Source organism: Melanerpes formicivorus, unplaced genomic scaffold, assembly GCF_026170545.1.
Source record: "Melanerpes formicivorus ecotype bairdi unplaced genomic scaffold, bMelFor1.0.p_v2 SCAF_58, whole genome shotgun sequence".
Taxonomy (NCBI): Eukaryota; Metazoa; Chordata; class Aves; order Piciformes; family Picidae; genus Melanerpes; species Melanerpes formicivorus.
In genome coordinates, this window is record NW_027142410.1 from 460,945 (window position 1) to 487,866 (window position 26,922).

The 26,922-nt window shown below is 45.0% G+C and overlaps 1 protein-coding gene across 2 annotated transcripts in view; it reads left to right on the top strand.

Annotated features, from left to right (window-relative positions):
* SPTBN5 (spectrin beta, non-erythrocytic 5) overlaps positions 1-26,922 on the top strand; it is a 136,312-nt gene that overhangs the window by 12,358 nt on the left and 97,032 nt on the right. For both annotated transcript variants that reach the window (XM_068161389.1, XM_068161390.1), the window contains exons 7-19: positions 3,793-4,424; positions 5,918-6,056; positions 7,849-8,081; positions 9,176-9,329; positions 10,505-10,705; positions 14,895-15,101; positions 17,546-17,734; positions 19,305-19,457; positions 19,958-20,088; positions 22,139-22,390; positions 23,046-23,333; positions 23,977-24,223; positions 25,907-26,046. In XM_068161389.1, the coding sequence (XP_068017490.1) occupies positions 3,793-4,424; positions 5,918-6,056; positions 7,849-8,081; positions 9,176-9,329; positions 10,505-10,705; positions 14,895-15,101; positions 17,546-17,734; positions 19,305-19,457; positions 19,958-20,088; positions 22,139-22,390; positions 23,046-23,333; positions 23,977-24,223; positions 25,907-26,046 (2,966 nt within the window). The remainder of the gene's footprint in view (positions 1-3,792; positions 4,425-5,917; positions 6,057-7,848; positions 8,082-9,175; positions 9,330-10,504; positions 10,706-14,894; positions 15,102-17,545; positions 17,735-19,304; positions 19,458-19,957; positions 20,089-22,138; positions 22,391-23,045; positions 23,334-23,976; positions 24,224-25,906; positions 26,047-26,922) is intronic.

Here is a 26,922-nt window from a genome sequence, read left to right on the forward strand (position 1 = left end):
CTAACTCTTTGGTCAGATACAAAATGCAAAATCCCAAAACAAATCTGAGTGTGGAAAATGAAGCAGTGCAAAAGAAGAGGAAGAATTCCTAGGGGGAAAAAAAAAAACCTCCAAAGCTAAAAAGAAATATTTTTTTCAGTTTTCAAATGCATTTTGTCTCACGTGAATGTAAGTTGTATTAAAAACTACTTGCAACCTATCAATGGAAAACTGATAGCTGTTTCAGTGGATACCACTTTCCTGATAGAGAATTTCTTTTCTACCTTCAGAATAATCTATTTTGGTTTTGTCAAAAATACAGAAGAATTAGCCCACAGGAAATCTGTACACTCAGGATGGGCTCTCAATAACAATCTGCACTCAGAGAACTATCTGTGAGATTGGCAGGAGGAATATATTCTTTGGTGCTAGGCACAATTAGCAAAACTAAGACTTCTGCCACCTCGAGTACTGTGTCCAGTTCTGGGCCCCTCAGTTTAGGAAGGAGGTTGACTTGCTGGAACGAGTCCAGAGAAGAGCAACAAAGTTGGTGAGGGGTTTGGAACACAAGCCCTATGAGGAGAGGCTGAGGGAGCTGGGGCTGCTTAGCCTGGAGAAGAGGAGACTCAGGGGTGACCTTCTTGCTCTCTACAACTACCTGAAGGGAGGTTGTAGACAGGCTGATGATGGTCTCTTCTCCCAGGCACCCAGTACTAGAACAAGAGGACACAGTCTCAGGCTGCGCCAGGGGAGGTTCAGGCTGGAGGTCAGGAGGAAGTTTTACACAGAGAGAGTGATTGCCCACTGGAATGGGCTGCCCGGGGAGGTGGTGGAGTCGCCGTCATTGGAGGTGTTCAGAAGGAGACTTGATGGGGTGCTTGGTGCCATGGGTTAGCTGTTTGGGTGGGTTGGATTGGTTGATGGGTTGGGCACGATGATCTTTAAGGTCTCTTCCAACCTGGTTTGGTTTATTCTAATAAAGGTTTATTCTCACTTAGAGTAAACTAGACTAGACTAGAATAGAATGAACCAGGTTGGAAGAGACCATTGAATCAAGTCCAACCTATCATCCAACACCATCTAATCAACTAACCCTTGGCATCAAGCGCCCCATCCAGTTTCTTCCTAAACACCTCCAGTGATGGTGACTCCACCACCTCCCTGGGCAGTACATTCCAATGGCAAATAACTCTTTCTATGAAGAACTTCTTCCTAACATCCAGCCTAAACCTCCCCTGGCACAGCCTGAGACTCTGTCCTCTTGTTCTGGTGCTGGTTGCCTGGGAGAAGAGATCAACCCCCACCTGGCTACAACCTCCCTTCAGGTAGTTGTAGAGAGCAAGAAGGTCTCTTCTGAGCCTCCTCTTCTCCAGGCTAAGCAACCCCAGCTCCCTCAGCCTCTCCTCATAGGGCTTGTGCTCCAAACCCCTCCCCAGCTTTGTTGCCCTTCTCTGGACATGTTCCAGCAACTCAACATCTTTCCTAAACTGAGGGGCCCAGAACTGGACACAGGACTCAAGGTGTGGCCTAACCAGTGCAGTGTACAGGGGCAGAATGACCTCCCTGCTCCTGCTGGCCACACTGTTCCTGATGCATGCCAGGGTGCCACTGGCTCTCTTGGCCACCTGGGCACACTGCTGGCTCATGTTCAGCCTACTATCAATCAGTACCCCTAGGGCCCTTTCTGCCTGGCTGCTCTCCAGCCACTCTAACTGGAGCCTGTAGCACTGCATGGGGCTGTTGTGGGCAGTTTGTAGAACCCAGCACTTACATGTGTGAATTGATGGTGACAATGTGAAAAGCTTTTGTAAAACGGGTTTTGCTTAGCTAACAAAGTGATCTGAGGCAAGAATTAATGACCCTCAGACACGTATCAGTAACAGTGATGTTCCCTGAAGAGAAGCATTAGATGAGAGCAGGACCTGGAATCTGATCAAAGATTAGGCATCAGCAGGGAGAGTGGACAGTAGGATTTGACTGGCCTACATGTGAGTCACTGTATATTAGCCAAGAGACATTTTAATTCCTACAAACCTGAAATAGTCCTTGAGTCACTAAGCATATGTTAGTGGAACTGTAAAGATCAAATAGGCCATAACTTGTGTCTTATAGATAAAACCAATAAGAGCATTTTTTACTCTGTCTTTCTTCACTTCTTTTTGTGCTCCACTGCCTATTTTGTATAGGCATATTTATTCTTTCTTTTCCTTCTCTCTTTCCACCTGCTTATTGATTTTTCTTTCTCTGCCTCCTTCTCTATTCTTATTCTATCTCTAATATTTCATTCCTGTCTTCCTGCCTTTGTGACCCCCACAAATATTCACAAGGAGAAAGAAACAGGTGTTAATCTCTCCGTGTCCTTAGTCCCCTCAAATAGGCAGCTCTGACTTTACTAATAGGATTGGAGAGGGAAGCCTGAATGTGTCAAGGAAGCCTTTGAGTTCAAACTGAGTGTGTGACCAGGATGGCAGAGAGAATCAGCTCTGGGAGGTAAATCTCCTTTCACCCCTCCCATGTGAGGTGACCATGCATTTGCTAGGATCTTTCAGCGAGAACTGGGTACGATGGCAGAAAAAACAGAGGGGAGCCCTGCTGTCATGGGCTGCTTTTCCTGCACTAAAGGTTGGTGCTGCTTTACTCCTCTTCCAACACTGTGACACTTATTCATTGCCATGCATGCTTTCTGGTAGGTACAAGCAGATTACCATTTTCAGGGACTGGGCCTTTTCTCAGTGCCATCTCCCTTGCTAATCTGCCTGGCTGAAGCAAGTGGGCTCAGGGGAATGGCAGAGGCTGATAACTTTGTTCAGCATTAAACCTGACATCTGCAGGAGGGCTACTAATCTAGGGAAAGAAAACAAAGTAAAATTACAAGGATGGAGAAAAAAAATGAAATTGAAAGAAAGGATGATTCCATTCTAACACTTTTTATTTCATTATGGATTTAATTCTAAATGCTTGCTCCAGTGTTTACCTGAAGTTAGAATAGAATAGAATAGAATAGAATAGAATAGAATAGAATAGAATAGAATAGAATAGAATAGAATAGAATAGAATAGAATAGACCAGACCAGACCAGACCAGGTTGGAAGAGACCTTTGAGAAAAATAAAGGCATATCAGACCACAAATGGAACAGATAATTGGCCTGGACTTGAAAAATTAGTACTGAATCAGAGTTAACTTCCTCCTGGGCTATGAAACATTCTCTAATAATTTCTATAAAGCAAAACATCCCCAGCAGAAGAGATTGGGAAGGGGCTGTTTGACCACAGTCTACTGTAGGCATGTGAGAGAGCCAGGTTCTTGTCAGATGGTCTCCTAACAGCCAAAGATGGTGAAGCTAAGCATGTGTAATTGCATATTAGATGAGATAGAATTGTTTATGTTTAGGAATCAAAACAGTCTATTTTTTTTTTTCCCATTGTGAAACAAAAAATCTGCACCTTCAGTTTGGGACTCTTGCTTCCTAATCAGCTCACACAGGAACTGCTGACAGTTTCCAGCTGCATGCTGTTCATTCCAAAATTTCTTAACTAGAATTGGAAGTGAGACATCAGCTAATTTTAATTTATCTGTGTTTTATGGCAGGTTATGCTGTGATTTCACCTGGCCTCAGATGTGACAACTATCACCACATTGATATAAAAATGTGACAACTTTGATAACCTACTTGCTAAATACTTTTTTTCCTGACAGACAGATATCCAACTGTTTGAATCTAAGCTTGGTTTATGAAGACGTTGTTTTCTATTCATCCACTTTGCTTTGTTCTGCTTCTTACGTGGCTTGTAACTTTATATTCCCATCACAGATCATATTCTTCCTGAAGGAGATTGATGACTTGAAGCTTCTATATGAGCAAATGGTCTCTGACCTCCTGAAATGGATAAAACAGAAGGTGCTGGAACTGGATGATCGTCGTTTCCCCAACTCTCTTCAGGAAATGTGGCTACTCATGGCCAACTTCAAGACTTTCCGCACTGTGGAGAAACCCCCCAAATACCAAGAGAAAGGCATGATTGAAGCTCATCTCTTCAGCATCAGGACAAAGCAGAGAGCCAACAACCAACGGCCATACTTGCCCCCAGAGGGGAGGACCCTGCAGGATGTGGAAAAGCACTGGGTTATCCTGGAAAAGGCAGAGCACAACCGGGGAAAAGCACTGCAGAAGGAGATGCTGAGACTGGAAAGGCTGGAACAACTAGCCCAGAGGTTCATGAAGAAGGCAGCCCTGCGTGAGTCCTACTTGGAAGACATGAAGAAAGTGATTGGGAAGCAGGACTTCTGGCCAGAGAGTGTAGACAGGATGGAGGCTGCCAATAAGAAACTGGAAGCCATTGTGGCAGATGTACTGCCCAGGAGGGAACGCTTCGCAGCTTTGGATGAAATGGCCACAGTAATCAGCCAGGAGAACTACCATGGCAAAGATCAAATTGTGAAGAAGTGAGTGGCACTTGTGACACTGTGGTGGTGGTGGAGGAGGTTGAAATTAGTTGAAATTCTGTGCTGTGGTGGAAGGAAGTGAATTGCAGCTATGAATCACAGCTTTGCTCCTCATAAGTAGAACTGGCAGTAGTTTCTTCTTCTTGTAAACAATTTCGCCTGATGGATCAAACCCTTCAACTGATTTCCAGTGCAAAATAGTTTTAAACTATTCTTTACATATGAAAATACTTGTTCTGACAAAATGTCTATCTCCTGTCAAAAATGTTTAGAGGGATACTTTGCACACACACACACACCCAAAGCAACACATTTCTTTTTCAGTGTGTAGTTTAGAGAGGTACAGGTTAGCTAAGACACAAAGTCTTCTCAGGTTGGCTCCAGTTTAAAGTCTAGAGAAATTATGACTTCTCTGATTATCAAAGCAGCCTGATTTGAGAATGGCTAAGAATGACATACACATGAATTATATTGATAGATTCACAGAATGGTTTGGGTTGAAAAGAATCATAAAGATCATGTAGTTCCAGCCCCCCTGCCATGGGCAGGGATATCTTCCACTAGACCAGGCTGCTCAAGGCTTCATCCAACCTGGCCTTGAACACCTCCAGGGATGGGCTATCCACAGCCTCCCTGGGCAACCTGTTCCGGTGTCTCACCACCCTCATTGGAAAGAATGTCTTTCTATTGTCTAGTCTAAATCTGTTCTCCTTAAGCTTAAATCTATTCTCCCTTGTTCCTCAGGAAGAAGTTCTTCACCATGAGGGTGGTGAGACATTGGAACAAGTTGCCCAGGGAGATGGTAGTAGCCTCATCCCTTTAAGTTTTTAGAGCCAGGCTGGATTGGGCTCTGAGCAACCTGATGTAGTGTGAGGTGTCCCTGTCCGTGGCAGGGGGGGTTTAACTAGGTGATCCTTGAGGTCCCTTCCAACCCTGACAATTCTATGATTGCATCACAAAAAGCATTCTCTTGTGGTATTTCAGTACTTTTCCAAGTTCTCATGAACTCAGAAAACTGTGGGAAATCTAAGAAAAACTGTTGCAAAAGAGTTAACCAAACTATTTAGGAGATCAGGTTATGACTCAACATGGTCTAGTTGCTCTTTTCTTTTTACTTTGAGCAGTATTTTAAAGATCACTCTTCCCCACCCCACCCCTGCCCACACACTAAGCCTTTCCATTGTATCAAATGAAAAGAGTATAGGATGCCAGGTATGAGGATCCATGAAAAAAGACCAAACAACCCAGTGTCTAAATTTGAAAGAATTAATGGCAGTTGATGTGTTAGTGAAAATTCCTCCCTGTGATAACAGTAATTAGACAACAAAATTGCTTCAACCTGTTTTGTGGTTGTGGCCTGTCCTCTTACACTGGTGGCAAGTGTTTGGTGTGTGTGTGTGTTCATTTAGCTCTTCTAACACTGCAAGCACTGAGAATCTCCCAGTGCTGCCCAATGTCTTTGGTCCAAGCTGATAATTTTCCTGTCTTTCCAGGCAAAACAGCATTTCCAAGCAGTGGCAGGACCTTCTGGATCAGCTTCAGAGACGGCAACGCTCTCTGGGTACAATGCAGGAAATTCTGGGCCTCCTGAGGGATATTGATGCCATTACAGAGGAGCTGAAAGAGCTGCAGGCAAGTCTACCAGATATATCAGTTTTCCTTTAGATAGATAAGTGTACATCCATTCATCATTGTAGGTAACTACATGTGAAAAAATAGGCTGTGCTTCAGTAGGAGCTCTCCATCATCACAAAGCCAGACATGGTACTAAAGGTTCAAGTAAAATAAAGATATGAAATATTGAACACCTAAGTTTAGAAATGTAAAAGCAAAAGTGGAATAAACCAGCCTCTTGTTCCTATTCTACATGATTTCTTCTCAATTACCTTCTGGGAGTACCTCCAGTGGTCACATAGATGGGGACTTGCTCAGGCAAAAGTCTGACTTTGAGGTGTCTAAACCTGTAAGACAGAAATGTTCCACTGCAAATACACAGTGATTGCTTTTGTGCAAGGATTTCCAAGTGTTACCAAAGTGAGAGAGCACAAAGCCTTCCCTCTAGCACAGGAAATAGCTGGTTTCATGTCGATTTTGTAATACCAGAAAATGTCTTTAATACAAGGCAAGACTAAAGAATGTATTTAAAGACAGAAAAATCCTTATGGCTACAGAATAGAACAGAATTAGCCATGTTGGAAGAGACCTTTGAGAACACTGAGTCCAAACTATCATCCAACACTATCTAATCAACTAAACCATGGCACCAAGCACCCCATCCAGTCTCTTCCTAAACATCTCCAGTGATGGTGACTCCACCACCTCCCTGGGCAGCCCAATCCAATGCCAAATAACTCTTTCTATTAAGAACTTCTTCATAACATCCAGCCTAAACCTCCCCTGGCACAGCTTGAGACTGTGTCCTCTTGTTCTGGTGCTGGCTGCCTGGGAGAAGAGACCAACCCCCACTTGGCTACAACTTCCCTTCAGGTAGTTATAGACAGCAAGAAGGTCTCCTTTGAGCCTCCTCTTCTCCAGGCTAAGCAACCCCAGCTCCCTCAGCCTCTCCTCATAGGTCTTGTGCTCCAAACCCCTCCCCAGCTTTGTTGCTCTTCTCTGGACACATTCCAGCATCTCAATATCTTTCCTAAACTGTGGGGCCCAGAACTGGACACAGGACTCAAGGTTGACTCAGTCCTCAGCTGAGATGTTGTATGAAGTTGTGAGTTTCAAGTTAAATGTAAGAGTGATCTGTACACTATGAATCTTTCTGTCCTGCTGTTAATAAGCAAAAAGCATTGGATGGTAATGATGGTATTGGAAGCACGAGGGTATGGGAGAAGACTGCTGAAGAAAGATAACATCCTGCAAGAGGATGGAGAATTGTATCCATTGATACAGATAGAGGAGAAACTTTTAATCACTTGGTACTTCCTCAGCTATCACTTAAATGCTATGAAGTACTGATTTTCATTATTTAGCTAACAAAGGCTGGTTTCTCAAACTAAAATCCATTACAGCCAAAACATACCATTTAAAATTGGATATTGCATAATTCCCCAAATACAGGCTGTGAGTCAGTCTGCCTGCAGATGGATGAATAGCACAGGGCTATCTTTTTTGCCCACAATTTCTGAGGCCTTGAGTGCTGAGTTAATAGAAGTAACCTAGGTGTGAAGGCTAACGGTTATTTGAAGAGGCCATTACCTGCAATAGATAAACCCCCTGGATTGTTGCCATTAATCTATGAGATTGAAAGAAAAGTATGACTCCTCTATTAAGAAGCTTTTCAGTATAGCCTAGCTGACACTATTCTTTTACATTTAGAAGCTCTGAGAGTCAACAGGAACCTTTGAACCAATTTCTTTGTACCAAGCCCTTGGACAAACTCTCTGCCAATGCCTTTTGTTTCTTACTTTGCTTGCAGGTGCTAGTGAATTCCCAGGACTATGGGAAGCAGCTCCCTGAAGTAGTAGATTTGCTGCAGAAGCACAACTTGGTTGACTCACAGATCTCCTCCTATGATGATAGACTGACACACATCTCCCAGAGGACAGCAGAAATCAGCAAGGACAGCACAGTTAAACCTGAAGTGCTTTATGCAAAAGTTCAGACGCTTCGTCAGCTGTATCAGAACCTTACAGCTCTGAGCAAGTCACGGTAGGGCTGTACTTTCACCTCTTCTTCCTGATTAGGAAGGCAAATTACTCCTTTAATCAGAAGACAGCTTCCCAGCATCTTGAAATGTCTTCATTTTTAAAGGCATTCCACAAACAGCTTGAACGTTTTGGTTACAGCTGACTGGGTCCTAGTGGATGGAAGGTTGACCATGAGCCAGCAATGTGTCCCTGTGGCCAAGAAGACCAATGCCATTCTAGGCTGTATCAGAAGGGCTGTGGTTAGTAGGTCGAGAGAGTTTCTCCTCCCCCTCTACTCTGCCCTGTTGAACCTGCATCTGGATTATTGTGTCCAGTTCTGGGCCCCTCAGTTCAAGAAGGACAGGGAACTGCTTGAGAGAGTCCAGTGCAGAGCCACAACAATGATTAAGGGAGTAGAACATCTTCCTTACGAGGAGAGACTGAGGGAGCTGGGGGTCTTTAATTTGGAAAAGAGGAGACTGAGAGGCGACCTCATTAATGTTTATAAATGTGTGAAGGGTGAGTGCCAAGAGGATGGATCCAAGCTCTTCTCAGTGATGTCAAGGGGCAATGGGTGGAAGTTGAGGCATAGGAAGTTCCATGGAAACATGAGGAAAAAATTTTTCACTGTGAGGGTGACTGAACCCTGAAACAGGCTGCCCAGGGGGGTTGTGAAGTATCCCTCTCTGGAGATACTCAAGTCCCACCTGGATGCATTCCTGTGTGATTTGCTCAAGGGGATCCTCCTCTGGCAGAGTGGTTAGACTAGATGATGTTTCAAGGTCCGTTCCAACCCCTAACATTTTGTGATTCTGTGAAAGAGATCACTTGCTTTCAGAGCTGGAGAACAGCTTCATGCTCGGCAGTTATTGTGGCTTGCTTTATGTGAAGCCTGAATAATAACATGTGATTATCTCCTCATCTCCTAGAGGAAGCAGGAAATGCAATTTGGTTTCCTTTGTCTTCTTCCACCAGTAAATTAATTTATGGCAAAGAGGATTTAAAAGCACTCAAATTCTGGGTTTTCTGAAGTCTCCCTTGATTATTGTCTCTAATAATTTGATTACTGGGGATTCCAGTTCTTACTGAGATGTACTGTTTGTTTCTGTGTTTCAGAAAGTCTCAGCTAGAAGAAGCCTTGAAGCTTTTTGAATTCTTTCGTGACTGCAAAGAAGAAGAATCATGGATCTCTGAGAAATGGAAGCTAGCAAGAACAACAACGTTAGGGAAAGATGTCAGCCAGATTACAGCCTCTATTCAGAAGCACAAGGTATTTTAGTTAACTGGTGGTGTCTCGTCTTTGTTAAGATTTTAAAACATAGAATCATAGAATCAATAAGGCTGGAAAAGGACCTCAAAGATCATTGAGTCCAACTTATCATCTAACAGCATCTAATCAACTAAACCATGGCACCAAGGGCCCCATCCAGTCTCTTCCTAAACATCTCCAGGGATGGTGACTCCCCCACCTCCCTGGGCAGCACATTCCAATGGCTAATTACTCTTTCTGTGAAGAACTTTCTCCTCACCTCACAACCTCCCCTGGCTCAGCTTGAGACTGTGTCCTCTTGTTCTGGTGCTGGTCGCCTGGGAGAAGAGACCAACCCCCTCCTGGCTACAACCACCCTTCAAGTAGTTATAGAGAACAATAAGGTCTCCCCTGAGCCTCCTCTTCTCCAGGCTAAACAACCCCAGCTCCCTTAGCCTCTCCTCATAGGGCTTGTGCTCAAGACCTCTCACCAGCTTCATAGCCCTTCTCTGGACATGTTATGTGAGCTACTGCCCTTTTATAGCCTAGAATCTGTGAACAAATGAAGAGACCTGTCAGCTTCAGAACTTGCATGACAAAACTGAAATAAGAGCCTTTTCTGTAGTTCAGGTATACACTTGTGTGCATCTGTTTTGTCTGTTGCTTGCCCTGGAAAATATAAGGCAGCTGAACTGGTGGCCAATAAACGAGTGTCTACTTCACTGAAGAACATATTCAGTATCACTAAGCTTAGAAGAGACCTCAAAGCTCGAGTCCAACCTGTCGCCACAGACCCCATGACTAGAGTAGGGAGGACACTACTGCTCACTGCAGGCTTGAACTCACAACCTTCCCATTAAGGGTCTTATGCACTACCAACTGAGCTTCACATCAAAGGCAAAAAGTAGAATAGAATAGAACAGAATAGAATAGAACAGAGACCTTCAAGATCATCGTGTCCAACCTATCATCCAACACCACCTAATCAACTAAAGTAGGACAGTAGTCTCTGTGTGTGTAGTCAAGGGGTGATCATAGAACCATAGAGCATCATCTCAGGATTCAGAGAAAAGTCATGGATATGGGTAAGATATAGGGATTTTGGAAACGTGTTACAGAGCAGAGAACTGAACTACTCTTCCCTCTCGGGTGGTGGGAAGTGAGTTGTGCTAACAAGTCTTCTGTCCTTCTGCTAGGCTCTTGAGGCAGAATGCAGTTCCCACAGGGCCTTATGTGCAGAAGTGATGAAGAGGGGCCTGGAGCTGAGCCAGAAGAACCCTGCACACCAGGAGGACATTCTGAAGCAGACAGACAACCTCCAGATGTTGTGGCAGCAGCTCCAAGATGAGGTTGCTGATCGAAAAAGCCGCCTGCAGGCAGCAGCTCTCATCAAACAGGTAAGCAGAGCTCTGCTGTGGTGTGTGGTATGGAGGACACAGATGTGGTTCTGTTGTGCCCCATGCTCCTGCATGCAGGGCAAGAATAGCAGGAAGCCTTCAGTTGTTGGTCTTCAAAAAAATAAATCAAAAGTCTCAATCCTGCCAGCCAGTCAGACAGGAGATTGGAGCTGCTGGAAATTGCTCTACATTGAGAATGTTGATAGAAATGGCTCACATCATAGTTCTGATGCAGAGGGTATTTTTGTAAGTGGGATCTGGGAATCTGTGTGGCATTTTCTAACATAAACAAAACAACAGAAAAAGAAATGTGCCATAAGACTTGGGTCAGTCATGAACCTTCCAAAGCCTTGGGAAATATGTGACCCTTGCCATTCTGAGCTACACTTTTACACCTACAGACATTCAGACATCTGCAAATAAAGAGCATTCACAAATCACATAACATCACCTCAGATTTTCTTATCCCCCCCTTACCTAAACTTTTGGCTCAGTCTTTTGTTTCCATAAGGTGCTTGAATAAAACTTCATGTGATGGGTTATGCCCATCCTGAAAGCAGGAGGGGGAAGGCTTGTGAGAGTATTGCCCTCCCTGCAGGGAGGTTTCCCCCTGGGAAACTGTGTTTAGTCTGTTCCACTCCCCCTCCTTGTCCAGCAAGCCTATAAAAAGGAGGACACTGCAGCCATTAGCTCTCTCTTGGCCCCTGCCTTTTGCCTGGATGAGGACTGCTGCTGGTTCCCTGCTTCTCTGCCACATGGTCCTCCCTGCTGTACCCATGCCTTTGCAAAGGACTGGTTTTGTATTTCATATTTCTTTTTCCCATCCATCCTTGTTCCTTACACTTGTGAACCCTACCTGTTACTGTTACATATATATATACACATATATATGTATATATATATATACTGTTTGAAGAAAATTCTTTACCTCTCTACTTCCAAGCCAAATCCAAATTATTTCTTGGTGGATTTGATCCTTTTCTTTCTTTTCCTCTCTATTGGGCAAGAGGAGGGGGGAATGGGGGAGAGAGTCTCAGCCTGGCCCCCATCTGAGCTTTTAAGTCCCAGTTAAAGCTCAAACCGCCACACTTCACGACTTTGTTCTTGACAAAGTCTAAATTCTCTGTTTTGTCTAGTAACTTTAACATCATTATGATGTGTTAGTTCTTTCTTTTTCCTTCACAACCATGGGTTTTCTTTTTCTCTGTTATACCTTATTGCACCTATCTCAAAGTCTTGTTGTAATTTTACCACCATAGCCAGGCAGAATGCAATCTCCAGGCAGCTTCATTGTTTGCTGTTGGAATCTTCCTTAGAACCTTTAGAAAGTATCTGTTGTAATTATAAATGCCTCCTAGCATTACACATTGTGGATTCCTCTTCCTGCAACTATTAAGCACCCCAAATTCCAGTTAGTTAGGAGGTTTTAAAGAGTTGTATAGGCAAACCTCAAATCTCTTTACTGACTGATTCTGTGAATTGTCTGTGTTTGATGTGATTATGAAATTCATCATGCATTTAGAGCTACTTTATTCACAGGATGTTAGGGGTTGGAAGGGACGGCCAAGGGATCAGGCCTAGCCAGCATGGATTTAGGAAGGGCAGGTCCTGCCTCAAACCTCAAATCTCTTTACTGACTGATTCTGTGAATTGTCTGTGTTTGATGTGATTATGAAATTCATCATGCATTTAGAGCTACTTTATTCACAGGATGTTAGGGGTTGGAAGGATGGCCAAGGGATCAGGCCTAGCCAGCATGGATTTAGGAAGGGCAGGTCCTGCCTGACCAACCTGATCTCCTTCTATGATCAGGTGACCCGCCTGGTGGATGTGGGGAGGCCTGTTGATGTAGTCTACCTGGGCCTCAGCAAGGCCTTTGACACCGTCCCCCATAGCAAACTGCTGGCCAAGCTGTCAGCCCATGGCTTGGACAGGAGCACACTGCGATGGATTAGGAACTGGCTGGAGGGCCGAGCCCAGAGAGTGGTGGTGAATGGTGCCACATCCAGCTGGCAGCCAGGCACCAGTGGTGTGCCCCAGGGATCAGTGCTGGGCCCTGTGCTCTTTAACATCTTTATTGATGATCTGGATGAGGGCATTGAGTCCATCATCAGTAAATTTGCTGACGACACCAAGCTGGGGACAGGAGTTGATCTGCTGGAGGGTAGAGAGGCTCTGCAGAGAGACCTCAACAGGCTGGACAGATGGGCAGAGTCCAACGGCATGAGATTGAACACATCCAAATGCCGGGTTCTGCACATTGGCCACAGCAACCCCATGCAGTGCTACAGGCTGGGGTCAGAGTGGCTAGAGAGCAGGCAGGCAGAGAGGGATCTGGGGGTGCTGGTTGATGGTAGGCTTAACATGAGCCTGCAGTGTGCCCAGGCAGCCAAGAGGGCCAATGGCATCCTGGCCTGCATCAAGAACAGTGTGGCCAGCAGGAGCAGGGAGGTCATTCTGCCCCTGTACACTGCACTGGTTAGGCCGCACCTCGAGTACTGTGTCCAGTTCTGGGCCCCTCAGTTTAGGAAGGAGGTTGACTTGCTGGAACGAGTGCAGAGAAGAGCAACAAAGTTGGTGAGGGGTTTGGAACACAAGCCCTATGAGGAGAGGCTGAGGGAGCTGGGGCTGCTTAGCCTGGAGAAGAGGAGACTTAGGGGTGACCTTATCACTCTCTACAACTACCTGAAGGGAGGTTGTAGACAGGCTGATGATGGTCTCTTCTCCCAGGCACCCAGTACCAGAACAAGAGGACACAGTCTCAAGCTGCACCAGGGGAGGTTCAGGTTGGATGTTAGGAAGAAGTTCTATACAGAAAGAGTGATTGCGCTATGGAATGGGTTGCCCGGGGAGGTGGTGGAGTCGCCGTCATTGAAGGTGTTCAGAAGGAGACTTGACGGGGTGCTTGGTGCCATGGGTTAGCTGTTTGGGTGGGTTGGATTGGTTGATGGGTTGGACACGATGATCTTGAAGGTCTCTTCCAACCTGGTTTGGTTTATTCTAATAAAGGTTTATTCTAATAAAGGACCTCCTTAGAGCAGGACTATAGAATCTAGTACAGGTCATGCAGGAACACATCCAGATGGGTCTTGTAAGTCTCTAGAGAAAGAGACTCCACAACCTCTCTGGGGAGCCAGTTCAAATGCTCTGTGACCCTCACAGTGAAGAAGTTCCTCCTCATGTTGAGGTGGAACCTCCTGTGCTGTGGCTTATATTCATTACCCCTTGTCCTATCACAGAGTGCAAAGGAGAAGAGCCTGTCCCCTCCCTCTCGACCCCCAGCCCTCAGATAGTTATAATCATTTATTAAATCCTTTTTCAGTCTTCTCTTCTCCAGACTAAAAAGCCTCAGGTATCTCAGCCTCTCTTCCTAGGGCACATGCTCCAGTCCCTTAATCATCCTGGTAGCCCTCCATTGGACTCTCTTGAATTGATCTCTGTCCCTCTTGAACTGGGGAGCCCAAAACTGGATGCAATATTCCAGGTGTGGCCTCACCAGGGCAGAATGGTGGGGGAAGAAAACCTCCCTTGATCTGCTGGACACACTCCTCTTAATGTACCCCAGGATCCCCTTGGCCCTCAAAGCTTTCATAATACCTGGAAGTAGCCTTATAGCTACAGACCTAATGGCATTTCTTCTTTTTCATCATTTCCAAAAAAGTAATAATTTCAAAAGGATTCTTTCAGAATGAAATTGAGCATTTTGTTTGAGACACTTGAACGTGTCCAGAGAAGGACAATGAGGCTGGGGAGAGGCCTCGAGCACAAGCCCCATGAGGAGAGGCTGAGGGAGCTGAGGTTGCTTAGCCTGGAGAAGTGGAGGCTCAGGGGAGACCTTATTGTTGTCTACAACTACCTGAAGGGAGGTTGTATTCAGGAGGGGGTTGGTCTCTTCTCCCAGGGAACAGCACCAGAAGAAAAGGACACAGTCTCAAGCTGCACCAGGGGAAGTTTAGGTTGGAGGTGAGGAAGAAGTTCTTCACAGTGAGAGTTGTTAGCCGTTGTAATGTGCTGCCCAGGGAGGTGGTGGAGTCACCATCCCTGGAGTTGTTCAAGAGGGGATTGGATGTGGCACTTGGTGCCATGGTCTACTAGTCATGAGGTGTTGGGTGATAGGTTGGACTTGATGATCTTTGAGGTCTTTTCCAACCTTATTAACTCTATGATTTTCTTCTCTGTGTTCCTTCAGTACTTTGCTGATGCTGATGAAGCAAACTCATGGTTGCGAGAAAAGCAGCCCCTCCTGGCTAGCAAGGACTATGGAAAAGACGAATCAAGTGCTGAAGCTCTGCTGCATCGGCACTTGCGCCTGGAGAAGGAGATTGCAGCCTACTCCTCTGAGATGAGGCGTCTGAAAGAGCAGGCTGACATTGCAGCACAACAAGCTCCAGCTGCAGTGAGTAAATGAGTGTTTCTGTCACATTTTAGTGAAGAATACAAATGGAATGAGTTTTGATGACATGAAATAGTTTGAGTTTGCCAAAATGGAATGTTCCAAGTTACCTAAACAAGCATTTATTACTAATTTGTTTATTTATTTATTTAGAAGAAATTTTTAATTAGAATTGAGGCAGATTTTTAGATTACAAATCACTGGAGGTGTTTAGGAAGAGACATGGTTTAGTTGATTAGATAGTGTTGGGTGATAGGTTGGACTCGATCTCAAACATCTCTTCCAACCTGGTTAATTCCCTCCCCTCCCCTCCCCTCCCCTCCCCTCCCCTCCCCTCTCCTCCCCTCTCCTCCCCTCTCCTCCCCTCTCCTCCCCTCTCCTCCCCTCTCCTCTCCTCTCCTCTCCTCTCCTCTCCTCTCCTCTCCTCTCCTCTCCTCTCCTCTCCTCTCCTCTCCTCTCCTCTCCTCTCCTCTCCTCTCCTCTCCTCTCCTCTCCTCTCCTCTCCTCGAGTCTCCTCTCCTCTCCTCGAGTCTCCTCTCCTCTCCTCGAGTCTCCTCTCCTCTCCTCGAGTCTCCTCTCCTCTCCTCTCCTCTCCTCTCCTCTCCTCTCCTCTCCTCTCCTCTCCTCTCCTCTCCTCTCCTCTCCTCTCCTCTCCTCTCCTCTCCTCTCCTCTCCTCTCCTCTCCTCTCCTCTCCTCTCCTCTCCTCGAGTCTCCTCTCCTCTCCTCGAGTCTCCTCTCCTCGAGTCTCCTCTCCTCTCCTCGAGTCTCCTCTCCTCTCCTCGAGTCTCCTCTCCTCTCCTCTCCTCGAGTCTCCTCTCCTCTCCTCTCCTCGAGTCTCCTCTCCTCTCCTCTCCTCGAGTCTCCTCTCCTCGAGTCTCCTCTCCTCGAGTCTCCTCTCCTCTCCTCTCCTCGAGTCTCCTCTCCTCTCCTCTCCTCGAGTCTCCTCTCCTCTCCTCTCCTCGAGTCTCCTCTCCTCTCCTTGAGTCTCCTCTCCTAAAGTCTCCTCGAGTCTCCTCTCCTCAAGTCTCCTCGAGTCTCCTCTCCTCTCCTCGAGTCTCCTCTCCTCGAGTCTCCTCTCCTCGAGTCTCCTCTCCTCTCCTCGAGTCTCCTCTCCTCTCCTCTCCTCAAGTCTCCTCGAGTCTCCTCTCCTCTCCTCGAGTCTCCTCTCCTCTCCTCTCCTCTCCTCGAGTCTCCTCTCCTCTCCTCTCCTCGAGTCTCCTCTCCTCGAGTCTCCTCGAGTCTCCTCTCCTCTCCTCTCCTCGAGTCTCCTCTCCTCTCCTCGAGTCTCCTCTCCTCTCCTCGAGTCTCCCCTCCCCTCCCCTCCCCTCCCCTCCCCTCCCCTCCCCTCCCCTCCCCTCCCCTCCCCTCCCCTCCCCTCCCCTTCCCTTCACATGAATTGTTGGGGAGTTGTAGCCCATCTGATTAACCTTCTGGGACATGCTAAAAATATGCTTGTGTGGCCTCTACTGGCCCTCACAGGTACTGTCTCACTCTTTATTCTCATGACATTGTTAATTTCAAGCAGCTTCAACATGCAGATATTTAAGCTAAACGTCTTTACAAATTCTTTCTGTATCCCAGCGTAGTGACAAACCATTCCAGAGTTCCAGGAGCAATTCATTCACACGAACTTGGAGTGAGCATTAAAGCACATGGGATGAAGTCAACCTCTGCAGTTTCCCCTCTTTCTCCTTGACTAGAAAGGGAACTTTTGACCTGAAATCACCTCATTCAGCAAAAGAATTCAGAGATGAATGACACATTTCATATTTTACTCCTTTAAGCCTTCTATGATCACTCAGCTTTTAGCCAAACTAGTTTGAGAGCTATGAGTACCACTGTGGGCCTTTCTTTCACCTCATCATTCCAACACTAATTTTTATTAGAACAAAAATTATCAGAATAAAACTTTTTATTAGGATAAAAATTGCACTGCTTCATTATTAAACACGAAAAGGCACGTGACAAGAGGGTATCAATGTGCAAACAAAAGCATTTATTCAGTAGGGCACTCACAGGCTTTGAAATGGGAAATGTTCAGATATTGAAACATCATCACAAATGGAACTGGAAGCAGAGTTAATTTCTTGATTTATTGACAAATATTGTTTCTCAAAAAAAAAAAAACCCACCAAAAACTCCTCCAAATGAACAGAAAACAACCTTGATGCAGTGAGGTTTTACTGACTTAATATATTTTAAAGTGAGCTAAATGAAACTTCTTCTCTAAACAAAAGTGAAATGTTTCTCAGTTGTTTGGGTTTTTTATTTGTTTTGGTTTGGTTTTCTTTTTTCCCCAGTAAAACAAAGGAAGCAGATTCAAACAAGTACTGGAAAATCAGAAGGCTGTGATTTGAACTAGCCAGTCCACATTTTCCTCCCCTGTGAAATTTTTAGCCACATCAGAAATACTCATCCACTGACTTTGCTAAATTTTGCTTGACAGATGGTGAAGACAGAAACCCCAAGTAACCTAAACCAAAAAGCTAAGCTATCATTCAGTCGGACCTTGGTAACACCTGAAACGGCTTTCCCTGGAACCTCCAGCACAGATGTTCATTTTCTGCCAGAGAACATCTGGAAGACCCAAGACGAAATAGACTCACTTTATGAAAATCTTCAGAGCATGGCTGAGGTATATTATCCCCTCCAGTATTTTGCAGGGAGGTCATTCTGCCCCTGTACTCAGCACTGGTTAGGCCACACCTTGAGTCCTGTCTCCAGTTCTGGGAAAGAAGTTGAGTTGCTGGAACATGTCCAGAGAAGGGCAACAAGGTTGGTGAGGGGCTTGGAACTCAAGCCCTATGAGGAGAGGTTTAGGGAGTTAGGGTTGCTTGGCCTGGAGAAGAGGAGGCTCAGGGGAGACCTTATTGCTCTCTACAGCTACCTGAAGGGAGGTTGTAGTCAGGTGGAGGTTGGTCTCTTCTCCCAGGCGGCCAGCACCAGAACAAGAGGACACAGTCTCAAGCTGCACCAGGGGAGGTTTAGGCTGGATGTTAGGAAGAAGTTCTTCACAGAAAGAGAGATTGGTCATTGAATGTGCTGCCCAGGGAGGTGGTGGAGTTACCATCTCTGGAAGTGTTTAAGAAGAGACTAGATGAGATGCTTAGTGTCATGGTTTAGTTGATTAGATGGTGTTGGGTGGTAGGTTGGACTTGATGATCTCCAAAGGTCTTTTCCAACCTGGTTAATTCTGTATTCTGTAAAATACTCAAGTCCAAAGTGCTGTGCTAGCTTCTGGTTTTCAGTTTTATAATGTCTCAATCCTGTGAAGTCCTGTGGGGCTCTAAATCACAGAATCACAGAAAGTTAGGGGCTGGAAAGGACCTCAAAAGATCATCAAGTCCAACTCCCCTGCCAGAGCAGGATCGCCTAGAGCAGATGACACAGGAATGCATCCAGGTGGGTTTTGTATATTTCCAGAGAGGGAGACTCCACAACCCCCCTGGGCAGCCTGTTCCAGTGTTCAGTCACCCTCACAGGGGAATTTTTCCTCATGTTTCCATGGAACTTCCTATGCCTCAGATTCCACCCATTGCCCCTTGTCCTCTCTTTGGGCATCACCACGAAGAGGCTGACTCCATCCTCTTGGCATCAGCCTTAACATATTTATACGCATTCAGGAGGTTTAAAGCTTGAGATTACCTTTGAAGTTTTGGTGTCAAAACACATTTTTTATTGGCAAAATTCCTATTTACCTTTTAGTCTTTTTACTTTATGAAGAGTGGAGGGTTTTGTGTATTGTTTTTTTTCTTTCTTCTTCCTAATGCTTGCTTGCTTGAACTCCTACATCTCTGGGGTGCCTTACCTGATACCAAAAAAACCAACAATTGTAAACTACATTCTCCATTTATTACAGTTGCTCCTACCTAGCACAATCCTGCCCTAAATACCAACAAAAGCATCTTACTGAGGTAAATCTTCAGTCAGCAGCAGCAAGGAGCCCAGTGGCCTTGGGGCCTTTCAGGGACTGAGCACTCCCCAGCTGTTTCTCTTATGCTTTTAAGCCACTGTTGTTCTGGATAGAAGTATTGGGATCTTAAGGTAAAATGTTCTATTCATTCAGCAGCGTCTGGCAAAACTGCTAAGCTACTACCTGTGTGTTGTAGTTAAGTGCAAGGATCCTTTTTATTTTAATTGGGGTTTTTTTCTCCAAACAGCAGAGAGTTATTCCAGCAATACTTTAGCCTCCAAATGTTTTGCAGGACAGAAAAAAGGCTCTGGAAGAGATGATTGGATATTACCGCTTCTGTAGCTCTTGTGAAGAATTTCAGTCGTGGATGAAAGAAAAAGAGAACATTTTCCGGACTCTTCAGCCTCAGGCAGACAATGTGGAAGTCATGCAGCAGAAATATCAGGTAGTCCTTTTCCATGCTCACAGGTGACACCTTTGAAATCAAATTCACCTTGGAATAATAGATAAAGCTGAGAAATGAAGTTTCGAGAGTCTTTGCATTCATTTCCACTTCTGGAGTCATGCATAGATCAGATACTTCTTTTGTATAAACTATGACAAGGTTATTGAAGTTGGTGTAACTGTGTCCCTGTAGCTTCTCCTGTAGAATATCATGGTACAAAAGGACTCTTTCTGTGGTTTATCTTATGCCACTTGATGAAAAACGCCAGGTGAAGAAAAAAATCCTGCAGTGGAGTGGGACATGTATGCATCGGTGTGGTGGGTACACTAGTAGAGGTCAGGAGGGTTAGAAGGGAACTGTGTGCACAGTTTTGTCTGGTGTCAACAGACAGGTAAGTAAAGAAACTAACTGGGAACATGGACATGGTGAATTACTGAGGATTGTGTCCTAAGTAATGGAAAACCTGCGAGTTCTGCATTCTTGTATCTTTTCTGTTTTAGAGCTTTTTAACAGAACTGGCTGCAGGCAAAGGCCAGCTGGGAGACATTGAAAACTTAGCTATTAAATATGGAAAGATCAGTCCCAGAAAATATGCTGAGATCCAGATTTGGCTGGAAGAGATCAACACGAGGTAAAGATGCTACTAATAATACTGATTATCTCAGGGCATCAGTTACAGAGGAGAACTTTCACATCTGATCTAGACTACACTGTGACCATATCCGTCTGGTAGACTTCTAAGTCACAGGATTTGCTTGAAGGGAGAGACTTTCCATGTGTCTGAGGCTTGCTGTATTCAGGTGTGGTTGTTGCTCCCAGACAGAGCCTGGGACAAAGGGACAGGGGTTGCTCTCTGGGGCCTGACAGTAGTAGTCTCTGGGGATAGCCCATAGTCTCCACAGCCTGGCTGGTCTGTGTTGAGAGGACAGAACTGCAGCCTGGTTGAGAGAGATTTGTTTGGTGTGTGGCCTGGGAATCACAGGATGGTGGAGGTTGGAAGTGACTTCTGGAGATCAAGTCAAACACCCCTGCTAAAGCAGGTTCACCTGGAGCAGGCTGCCCAGGATTGCATCCAGGTGGTACTATGATTTTAAATCTCACCAGAGGAGGAGATTCCACAACCTCTATGAGCAGCTTGGTCCAGTGCTCTGTCACCCCCAGAGGAAAGCAGGTTTTTCCTTATGTTTAGGTAGAAATTTCTGTATTTCCATTTGTACTCATTGCTGATTGTCCTTTCCCTGCTCACCACTGAAAAAAGTCTGACCCCATCCTCTTGACACCTGCCCTTTAGATATCGACAAACATTGATAAGATCCCATTTCAATCTTCTCCAAGCTAAACAGCCCAGTGTCTCTCAGTCTGAGTCCCAATCGTCCTAACTACCCGACAGCCTGTCCCCACTCTCACCAATGGGAAGGGGACAGCCCTCAGCAGCACTGGCTCTAGGATGGCCCCATGCCTGGTGTTATTCCTCCATCACTGGCAAGTGCTTCTATGTCCCTTACACTGACACAATTAAAGTGCAGCAATTAATGTGTGTGTAAAGCACAACACAAATCCACTCACAGGTTACAGAGATGGATGCAGAGCAGTCCTGCCATAGTCTAGTCATGGGGTCTGTGTTGATAGGTTGGACTCGATGATCCTCAAGGTCCTTTCCAACCTAAGTGATACTGTGATACTGTAATACTGTGATACTGTTTGTATTGCACTGCAGCAGTTGATTTGGTTATTTAAATATCAGGGGGAGGGTGCTAGGGGCATTAAAACTTCTTTGACTTCATCAAATATATTTAGTAACTGTTATGTGTGTAAGACTGGCATGATGAATGAAGCACCAGCTTTGAGTACTGTTGCTTATTGGTATCATGTCCAGTATGTTCTGCTCACCTGAGCAGCGTTGTCTTGTGTCAGATAGCACTGAGATGAATTTCAAGGTTAAGGGGGAGTGCCAGTGTTCACCCTCTCAGTCCACTTAAGAGCTGATGAAATCTTTATACCAGGCATTTTATGAATAGAGTAGAATAGAATAGAATAGAATAGAATAGAATAGAATAGAATAGAATAGAATAGAATAGAATAGAATAGAATAGAATAGAATAGAATAAGCCAGGTTGGAAGAGACCTTGGAGATCATCAAGTCCAACGTATCACCCAACACCATCTAATCAACTAAACCATGGCACCAAGCACCCCATCCAGTCTCTTCCTAAACACCTCCAGTGATGGTGACTCCACCACCTCCCTGGGCAGCACATTCCAATGGCCAGTCAATCTTTCTGTGAAGAATTTCTTCCTAACATCCAGTCTAAACCTCCCCTGGTGCAGCTTGAGACTCTGTCCTCTTGTTCTGGTGCTGGCCGCCTGGGAGAAGAGGCCAACCACCTCCTGGCTACAGCCTCCCTTCAGGTAGTTGTAGAGAGCAAGAAGGTCTCCCCTGAGCCTCCTCTTCTCCAGGCTAAGCAACCCCAGCTCCCTCAGCCTCTCCTCATAGGGCTTGTGCTCCAACACCCTCCCCAGCTTTGTTGCCCTTCTCTGGACACGTTCCAGCAAGTCAACATCTTTCCTAAACTGAGGGGCCCAGAACTGGACTATAAATTGTACTTGCTCTCTAGGTGAAGGCAAGTTTTGAAATAGTGGCTGAGGCCAGATGCAAGTAACTGGTTCTCTCTCTCTCCAAGGTGGGAAAGCATGGAAACTCTGAAGGAGGAAAAGGGCTCTGAGCTGATTGGTGTGGCTGATGTGAAGACATTTCTTCAGGATTGTCAGAGCATAGGAGTCCTACTGCAAGACAAGATGGTCCAACTCAGGGACCTGGAACCAGGGAGCTCACCTGCTGGGCTGGAGTCTGACAAGCGTAAACTCTCCATGGTTGAGAGAGAGGTCCTGGTGATAGAGAGGAAAATTGAATACCTGAGGAGTGTTGCAAAATCGTAAGGAGCATGCACTTTGTTTCTACATTCTTTGCTAGGTCTCTAAGATCATGTTGTGAATTATAGCTATAAAGACAATGAGCAGCTTGTTAAGTTTCTCTTTCTAGCAACCTGAAGAACTTTACTTGCTGGATTGAAGTCCTCTCTCTTGTGTATGGCTGGGTGATTGGTGAAGTCATTGCATCCAGACTTCAGTAGCAAAGGAGGATAAATACCACAGGATTGTTTGTGGCTCTAACAAATCATTTCTGTTAATGGAAATGTCACATTTTGAACTAAGTATCATTTAGGTCCTCAAAAGAAGGTAATTAGAGGAAGCAATGATGGAGAAAGCAGAGAATTGTACATAGGAGCTTGAATTCAAAAGACAAATTTAAAGGTTTTTGCTTCTTTAAGCTTTCTGTACATTCACAGTGGGAGTGAATCATTGAATCCTAACAGTGTTACCAGAGTCTTTCAAAGGAATGCACTCTCTGAAGTAGACCATATTCACAGCAATATTTCTTTCTAGTGTGGAACAGTTGTTGCCTTAGATGACTTTGTTGTCAATGAAAGTAAATACCCAAATCAATTCCTTTTAAAGAGTATCATTTCAAGCTCTAAATTCCTAAAGTGTTTGTTCAGTTAATTGAATGTATTTAATTTCCTCGTGTAGGATTAAGGACACTAACCCTGCAGAGAGCAGGGCCATCACTGAGCAGGTGGAGAACATGGAGAGGCTTCTGGCAAAGCTCAAGCTGGAGACCCAAAAGAAGCAGGACATTCTGCAGCAGGCCCAAAATCAGCAATCCTTCCTGCAAGAGAGTCGCAGACTCCTGCTGTGGGCAGAAGGAATTCGAGAGAAAATGAGCAGTGAGGAAATGGGAGTGGATGTGGCTTCTGCAGAGCAATTGCTGAAGGAACATCAGGACCTGTTGAAAGAAATTAGGTCTCAGAAAGAAAGGTAGAGACATTCTGTCAGGGTGGGCAGTGTGGGGTGAAATGACAATACTGTAAAGATGAAATGAAACAGGTCTCTTATGCACATCAATTGTATAAAAGCAATGCTAAGAGTTTATACAAATGCTCTTGAAACTTAGTGTCATAAGGAGACTGTGGAACAGAAAATGCAGTGAACTTTTGCATACTTATCCTGATGACTGATGGGGGGGGGGGGAAGGAGAAGCTGTATGTTTGGAGTGGCATTCCACAAGCTCTCCTGACACTCAAATAGTGTCATCTTCACTTGGTTCCAGTTTCCCCATTCCTTCCATTCTCAAGCTGTATGCTTCCAGTTGCCATCATTTTTAGTTCTCCTTCTGCACTCTTAGGAAGTTCCAGATACTCTTCTCTGAAAAGGGAAAGCCTGCTTCTATGGGCTTTCATTCCAAATGGGGAAGTATCACCTACTGCCTCAAACATGTATCCCAGAACAAATTAACACCTTCACTTTGTGGTGCACAGCCATGGCTATCAGGGAAAAAAGTGAAAGGGGGGAGGTAAGCTCAATGTCTGGGCACGGCCAAGAAGGCAAAGAGCTGTGATGAAAGAGAATTCATATTCCCCTGTGCAATGACATCTCACTTTTCTTTTTTGACTCTGGAAAGATTTGTGGAGCTGGAAGAGCTAGGACACAAAGTAATCCACAACCAACCCAGTAATGGCAGGACTACAGATGTCTACCAAGCCATGGAGAGGCTTGCCAAGGAGAACAAAGAGCTGGAGAAAATGTGGGAACAACGACAGAAAAAGCTGCAGGATGGCCTGGAACTGCAGAAGTTCAATAGGGAAGGAGACCGTATCAATGCAGCCCTCTCTGGCCATGAGGCATTTCTCCGGGGGGATGACCTTGGGGTATGTACAGTAGCTGGGTTTGTTTTCTCCCACATTGTCTCCCTATCCAGGAAGTAGCAATGACTTCCTAAATTAGATCCATTTCCTCGTTCCTATGGTCATGGCATTTAAATACTCAGAAACTAGACTTTCAGGTTCTTATTAATGTTTTCTTGTTTATCCATCTTAATGAGAACAAAACTGTCAAAAAACAATCACAGCTCTAGCTGTCTTTACAATTTGTTGCTGTGTTTGTACAGGCCAGGTGATTTTTATACAACTGATTTATGTGGTCCCTAATGAATAAAAGAGTTCATCCTGTATAAAATTTTGGGTTTCTCAGTGACGTACAAACCTGACTTTAAAAACCAATCCAGTATCTGAAGGGGGCCTACAAGAAGGCTGGGGAGAGACTTCTCAGGATATCAGGTAGTGATAGGACTAGGGGGAATGGAATGAAGCTGGAGGTGGGGAGATTCAGGCTGGACGTGAGGAGGAAGTTCTTCACCATGAGAGTGGTGAAGCCCTGGAATGGGTTGTCCAGGGAGGTGGTTGGGGCACCATCCCTGGAAGTGTTTAAGACCAGGCTGGATGAGGCTCTGGCCAGCCTGATCTAGTGTGGGGTGTCCCTGCCCATGGCAGGGGGGTTGGAACTAGATGATCCTTGTGGTCCTTTCCAACCCTGACCGATTCTATGATTCTAATAATTAAGCTTCTACTTCTCACTGAATATTTTAAGAACATTAAAAGAAATGAAAGGAAAAATAAACACATGCAGTAGTCACAAGATCAATCAAGGAGATTGTGGTATCTCACTATCTTTTATGTTTCCATCTGAAACTGAAACTTCCATATCTTTAGATCAACTAAGTGGAATAAAGAATTATTTAGTTATGACCTCTTGAATTGCACGCACCTGGATGTGCCATTCAGAATACAGATTTCCTTAAGGTGAAAATGCAACCACAACAGAAACATAAAGCAGAAGAACTAGTGATGATTCAAACCTGAGCACTTGCTGCTTGTTTGTAGCCCTGAACTTCCCATAGGCTCATGCAAAAGGTACACTGTATCTCCTGCCAGAGAGTGAAGGGGGAAAAGAAGGTCCACAGTTCCTTTTTTATTATTATTAGAATAGAATAGAATAGAATAGAATAGACCAGACCAGGTTGGAAGAGACCTTCAAGATCATGTTCAACCTATCATCCAACACTACCCAACCAACTAAACCATGCAACCAAGCACCCTATCAAGTCTCCTCCTGAACACCTCTAGTGATAGTGACTCCACCACCTCCCCAGGCAGCCCATTCCAATGGGCAATCACTCTCTCTGTGTAAAACTTCCTCCTAATCTCCAGCCTAAACCTCCCCTAGTGCAGTCTGAGACTGTGTCCTCTTGTTCTGGTACTGGTTGCCTGGGAGAAACCAACCTCTGCCTGGTACAACCTTCCTTCAGGTAGTTGTAGAGAGCAATAAGGTCACCCCTGAGTCTCCTCCTCTCCAGGCTGAGCAACCCCAGCTCCCTCAGTCTTTCCTCATAGGGCTTGTGTTCCAAGCCCCTCACCAATTTCGTTGCCCTTCTCTGGACATGCTCCAGCAAGTCAACATCCTTCCTAAACTGAGGAGCCCAGAACTCCTCAGTTGCTGCAGAAACAACATATGGTCAAGAAAAAAATTGATCACATTTTCTTTCTCAAATGCAGGACCATGTAGATGCTGTTAGAAGCCTGCTGAAGCAACATCAGGAATTTGAACAGCTATTGATGGTGCTGAAGAGACGAGTTGAAGCACTGAATGAAAATGGAATGAGCCTAATAGAAAGCAGGCACTTTGCATCTCATGCGTAAGTCCAAACTTCTTCCTGTTCTACTTTAACAATGATTAGTGTGAGATGTCAAAGTTCCTCTGAGCCAGGATTTCACAGAATTACAGAAAATCACAGATACATTCAGGTTGGAAAAGACCCTTGGGATCATCAAGTCCAACCATTAACCCTACTCTACAATGTTCACCCTCAACCATAGTCCTAAGCACCACATCTAAAGGTACACTAAAGACATTCAGGGTTGGTGACTCAACCACCTCCCTGGGCAGCCTATTCCATTGTTTGACCACTCTTTCTGTGAAAAAAAAATTTCCTAATGTCCAGTTTAAACCTCCCCTGTTGCAGCCTGAGGCCATTCCCTCTTGTTCTACCCAAAATTGCCTGTGAGAAGAGACCTCCAAGCTGTGATCTGCTGGATAAAGGGGGAGAAAAGAAATATTTTCAAAAAAATAGGTTTCTCTACTCTCAGGGCAAATGAGCAAAGTGCTTTAGGTCAGAAGTTGCATTTCACAGAACACCAGAATAATTTGCCTTGTATGGTAAATTACATACAGTGTTAAAATATTGTTAATGTTAGTTCATTAAATGCCTACATAAACCAACATTTCATTCATTTATTGGTATCACACCTTAGAATTAATGTTTGCTGTTAAAAAGTCACAGAAGGCTTCACAAGGAAATAAATTCATGTTATGGCTGAAACTGATCTGTCATTGAATTACTTTACCATGCTAGAGTCAGTACAATCTAGTAAGGAAAACTCTATATAAAAAAAAAGAATTAGGAGTGTTGTCTCAGTCCAGAGAGGGAAAGAGACTCGGTTCTTTTGAATATTCCCCTGTTATGAAATTAGAGGCACAAACAAGGCCAAAATATCAACAGCTAGGCTGTTTT